At 33.5% G+C, this 5,206-nt stretch overlaps 1 protein-coding gene across 1 annotated transcript; it reads right to left on the reverse strand.

Annotated features, from left to right (window-relative positions):
* Positions 1 to 1,805: 1,805 nt before the first annotated feature.
* Positions 1,806 to 3,529, reverse strand: LOC307148652 (required for drug-induced death protein 1). The gene is made up of 2 exons (XM_079854324.1): positions 3,161 to 3,529; positions 1,806 to 2,210 (listed from the first exon to the last, which is right to left on the reverse strand). The coding sequence occupies exons 1-2, from the start codon at positions 3,431 to 3,433 to the stop codon at positions 2,073 to 2,075; spliced, it is 411 nt and encodes a 136-aa protein (XP_079710450.1). The 5' UTR covers positions 3,434 to 3,529; the 3' UTR covers positions 1,806 to 2,072.
* Positions 3,530 to 5,206: the final 1,677 nt, after the last annotated feature.

Consider the following 5,206-nt stretch of genomic DNA (forward strand, 5'->3'; position numbering starts at 1 on the left):
CATTGCAGTTCCGCTTTATATAGACTACAAATGTATGATTTATATGTAAAAAGGAACGATTTAAAAGCATGATATGTCTCCTTTAAACGTGCTGTGTAACACGAGAATGAACCTTGTTGGTTTTCGCACGTCAAGCGAACATGCTTGAGCTTCCATTAACCACAACTGGTGTGTGAGTTGATGAATGCTTATATGTGAATAAAAGCCTAAATTAAAACTGATCATCATATAAAGCGACCGTGTCTCTTGACAAAATTTGTATTAAACGGATCAATTCAGAAGATGGATTTTTACGATCTCTTTATGAACTTTTTGAAGTGACAAAGTAGTTGTGTGACTGTCCCTACGGTCTATACGGATTTGGAACGACATGAGGGTGACATTTTTTTCCATCAGGGAATAAAGAAAAAGAAAAAAGTTCTTGGTAAAACTGTAGTTGTGGACTGAAATAATCTATTTAAACTAGGCTATTTGCAAAAAATATTTTATCTTAAAATATAGCCTACACATTCACTCTTTTTCAGATGTCTAATATCTCGATAACGCAAACTTCATCACATTCAGTTAGCCTATTCCATGAATCATGTAATCGATAGCATATTTTCAATTCAAAAGTAAAATTTGATAAAACAGTTGAGTAGTTTGCATCACTGGATATTACTGTCGGTATTTGAAAATTTCTATCAACAGTTGTCAAATATTAATGTTTTTAGCTTGCACCTTACAATGCACTCTTTCACCATTAAAACTAAAGCATTCGCACTCTTCTTCTGTAAACAGTAAGACCCGCCTTCTTTGATTTGATTGCATTGCCATCTCAATCATTTTGACATTGACGAACGCTGTTAGACAGCGGATTTAGACCAGCCTAAAAATATAACTTTTAAAACTATTTGTCAACTATTTGGGGGTGGGGACAATTTGGCAATTTCCATTTATAATTATTCAATATCTATGGTCGTTACGGCCCTGCTATATAGAAACTTTTTTTCAGTGTACATAGATAATATTCTGTTTGTCTGTCTACTGTATGTCTATCTGTATCTATGGCCTGGTTTCACAGACAGGGTTTAGGATGAGGCCTTAGTTCAATGAGGACATTTAAGTAGCTTGTATAAACGTGCCTTAGAAAAAAAAAACATTACTGGTGTGCATCTTGAGATAAAACAATGTCACTGACATATTTTAAGATATGTCACTGCAAGTTTTTTTTTTTTTTTTTTCAGTTAAAACAGCTCAAACATGCATTTTAGTCTGTGACTATAGGCTTGAGCCTGGTCTGTGAAACCAGGGGTAAATGAATTATTTTCTGTTGTCCTACACAATGCTGTCACCTATTGGTGAACAAATGGAAGTTAATTTCAGGCTTGAAATAGTTTTAGCAATATTAGCAAGCATTTCAACTCCAATTTATTCTCATTCAATTCATTTGTACAATTTGTGAATAAACATTAATCTAATAACAATATTTTTGTTCAATCCAAAGTCTAAATCCTGTTTAAAAAGTGTTTCTTCACATTACAAAAAAAGTGCAGAACAGTTCAAACTGTGCTGTTGAATCACATGTATGCTTATACAATGTACTTGCAACATTCATAATAATTAAGAATAATTAAATCTTGAGAAACAATACAACTTCTGATAACAAACTTAACACACTTTGTTCCACCTGTTCAGCATTACTATTCAGTCCACATCTGTTCCTGTCTGTCTTCTCATTGAGAGCACTAAATAAATGCACTTCACTGGCTTAACATCCACAATCCCATTATTCTACTTACTTTAGCCATCATATTTTATTTTAAAACATATATTTTATGTCCATCATGTTTTAATCAGTTGTGCATTATCAGAAAAATGATGTGCATTAATTAATCATAGTCCATCACAGCCTCTAATCTGTATTTTCTTATCAAAGGCAAATTATCTCACAAATGTAGTCTCTTCCTTGCCATCTCTTTTGATAACAGTGGCACATAAATAAAAATACACCTTTTGCACTTCCACTAATGTGGAAGGGGCTGCAGTAAAAATGGGGATCCAACACTGACCACCTGATCTTGAGTCATGTGTTAGACGTGAGATCTGGCTCTGTGGATGTCTGGCACTATTGTGACAGTGACACCCAGTGGCATAGAATAAGCCGTGCTCAAATTCTGCAGTCCAACCACTAGACACTTCCAGCTGTAACGAAGAGCTTTCCCCACATTCTGCAAAAAAAAAAAGGGGTGGGCAAACAAAGATGAATAAACCATTGCAATATTCAAAGTCCCCACCCATGTATACAGTACTTACTCTACTTCTTTTGTAATGATGATAAAGCAGCGTGTTTTCAAACTTTTTATTAAGAGAAACTATACTGTAAATAGATTAAAATAATGAACCACATTATTGTGATGACGTTTGAACTATTCTTCAGTACAAACAATAGGCCTAGTTGTTGAAAGGACAAAATAAAACAAGAAATGTCTGCTTACATGTTTTAACATTTTACTTAAGTTTTAGCATTTTACTCACTGATACGTATTTTAGCAATTTAATTAATTATTTTTAGATTGCTAAATTGCTAAACTAGGCCTACATCATAGCCTATACCCTAACCACTTGTGAAAGACAAATATAGGCCTATCACAATTTTTCATACAATGTCATATTTTTGATACTTTAAAAATATGAAATAATGTTTTCTGTAATTATTTCCTTATTTTGGTGTTTCTGTCTTATTTACATCATTGTTTCTGCACCACGCAGACTTAAAGGGATAGTTCACCCAAAAATGAAAATTCTGTCTTAATTTACTTCCTCAAGTTGTTCCAAACCTGTATGAATTTCTATCTTCAGATGAATATAGGATATTTTGAAAACTATGGGTAACAAACAGCTGATGGACCCCATTGACTTCCATATGAAAAAAACAACAGCAACTAAGTTAATGGTGCCCCACAACTGTTTGGTTACCCACATTCTTCAAAATATCTTCTTTTGTGTTCAGCACAAGAATTAAATTCATACAAGTATAGAACAAATTGAGGGTGAGTAGCCTACATGATAACAGAATTTCCATTTTTGGGTGAACTATCCCTTTAAATCAGTTTAGCCTTTTACCGTCATAAACATTCATGATCAGACAAACAACGACCTTTGACAGTAAATAACGTACTTTTCTTAACTTTTTATATTTGTCTTGTTTTTTCTTGATATTGTCATCTCGTGGTTGGTCAATATCATCCTCAACCAGCGGTTGGTATTTCTCTGGTAGAAAAGCGACGTGCACTTGTTTGGCGGACTTTTCTTTCTTGCTCGCGCACTTCGTTGATTCCAGAGTCTTGATTCCTTCCTCGGCTGATTGGGCTTCTTTAATAGGAACAATTTTAGATCTGTCCTCCTTTCTATGTTTTGATTTCCGCTTGAACTTGACACGTTTTTGAGACATTTTCTTCGCATCTAAAATACACTGTCCATCGGAATCAGCTGATGAATAGACTACTCTGTCAGGTGCGAAGTTCACTGAACTTCGACCGGAACAGTTCAACGCATGCGCTGTTCAGCGAACCTGAGGTTATGTCATTTGTGTGAGTACGTATCACTTTTGTTTTTGAAGTTGGTATTCAGTAAGTGTTATAGCCTACACTACCCTATAGTCTTATTATGTAACATGAAATATAGTTTAATAATTACAACATTTGGTGACGTTAAATTAAATAGTACTGAAACAGTCCAGCTTGATATGTGGTTTAGGCCTATGTGAGAGGCAATGGTGGATTGTTTGATTTTGTCAAACAATTAAAAAAAGCCTTTTCTTTTTATAGACCTATCATGCACTGAAACAATAGGCTACATAATTTTACAAAAGAAGAAAAAAGAAAGAAGAAGAATACAATCTTTTCCTGGCTGCTATACCTTCATGGACATCTCTGACTGATCCATGCTTTGGACATTGTGATCACCCATTGATTTATGGAGTTTACAGATACAACACTTGCAGTTTGCAAATATGCTCCATTCCTTACCTTAAAAGAATATACAATATTTTAGGCCAAGTATGTGGTTAGGTTATTATTTCATTTCAGGTTTTGGCATGGAAATCTTTACATTTTGTTACATTATTAATAAATATTGACTTTATTAAAAGTCACAATGTTAATTGTTAATATAAACTGATAAATGTGTTTTAAATACATTTATTTATTTTTCTTTTATTGCAAACGTCAGGACAAAGCTAGACTTAAACAGACTTTGACCAGTATATACATATGAAGACTTCAGATGCAAAAGCCTCTAAGTGCCATCTGAAATTTTCTTCTAAAATGAGCATTTTTTTCAAGCTTGTATGTTTAAGTTCAGTCATTTCACTTTAATGACAATTAATAGGTCATTTCCATTGCCATTAAAGTGAAATAACTGAAGATAAACATACAAGCTTGATAAAAATGATCATTCTAGAAGGAAATTTCAGATGGTACTTAGAGGCTTTTGCATCTTTAAATATATATTTCATGCCAACTACTGGTTTACTATATGTGCAAATGTTATCATGTGCATTGTGACAAAAACTTTGCTATTTGATTCGTTTTTTTTTAAGCTTGTAAAATACTTTTTTTGTAGCTTAAAAAGAACAATGTTGTAATCCACTGTCAAAAAGAGGATTGTGAATATTATGCAACCCTCTTATGTAACAATGAAGGTTACTTTACATGTTACCATATCAGCTTGGACTCCTATACATCAATCAACATATTGATTAGCCTTTGACTACCCTTTAAAATAGGACAGTGGGTAAATACAGTATAGGCCTTGTCAGAAAGTTACTAGGCCTAATAGTGAGTGAAGACCCCAGAAATTCTCAATTAAAATTTACTTGGCCATGAACCATCAACCACTTAAACCTGTAAAATTTTCATTTCACTCAAGTTTAATTTGCATAATTGTATAATTGCAATTATATATATTTATAATATATACACTTGTACACACTTGTATTTTATGTTTATAGACAAAAATAGATGCCCTGCATTTACAAACATGTTTATTAATCATGTTTTTCATGTGTTCTCCCTGTGTTCTCAAATAGAATATGTTCATGAACTTTGACAAGTCAGAGTTGTCATTTTGTGGTCTTTTGACTGATTGGAGGAGGTTTCAGTTGGAGGCTTTGGGGGTGGGAGGCATGCTATAAAGGTTCTGCTGGGTGGGAATATTTAAGAGA

The sequence above is a fragment of the Squalius cephalus genome (genome assembly GCF_949319135.1).
Source record: "Squalius cephalus genome assembly, chromosome: 20".
NCBI lineage: Eukaryota > Metazoa > Chordata > Actinopteri > Cypriniformes > Leuciscidae > Squalius > Squalius cephalus.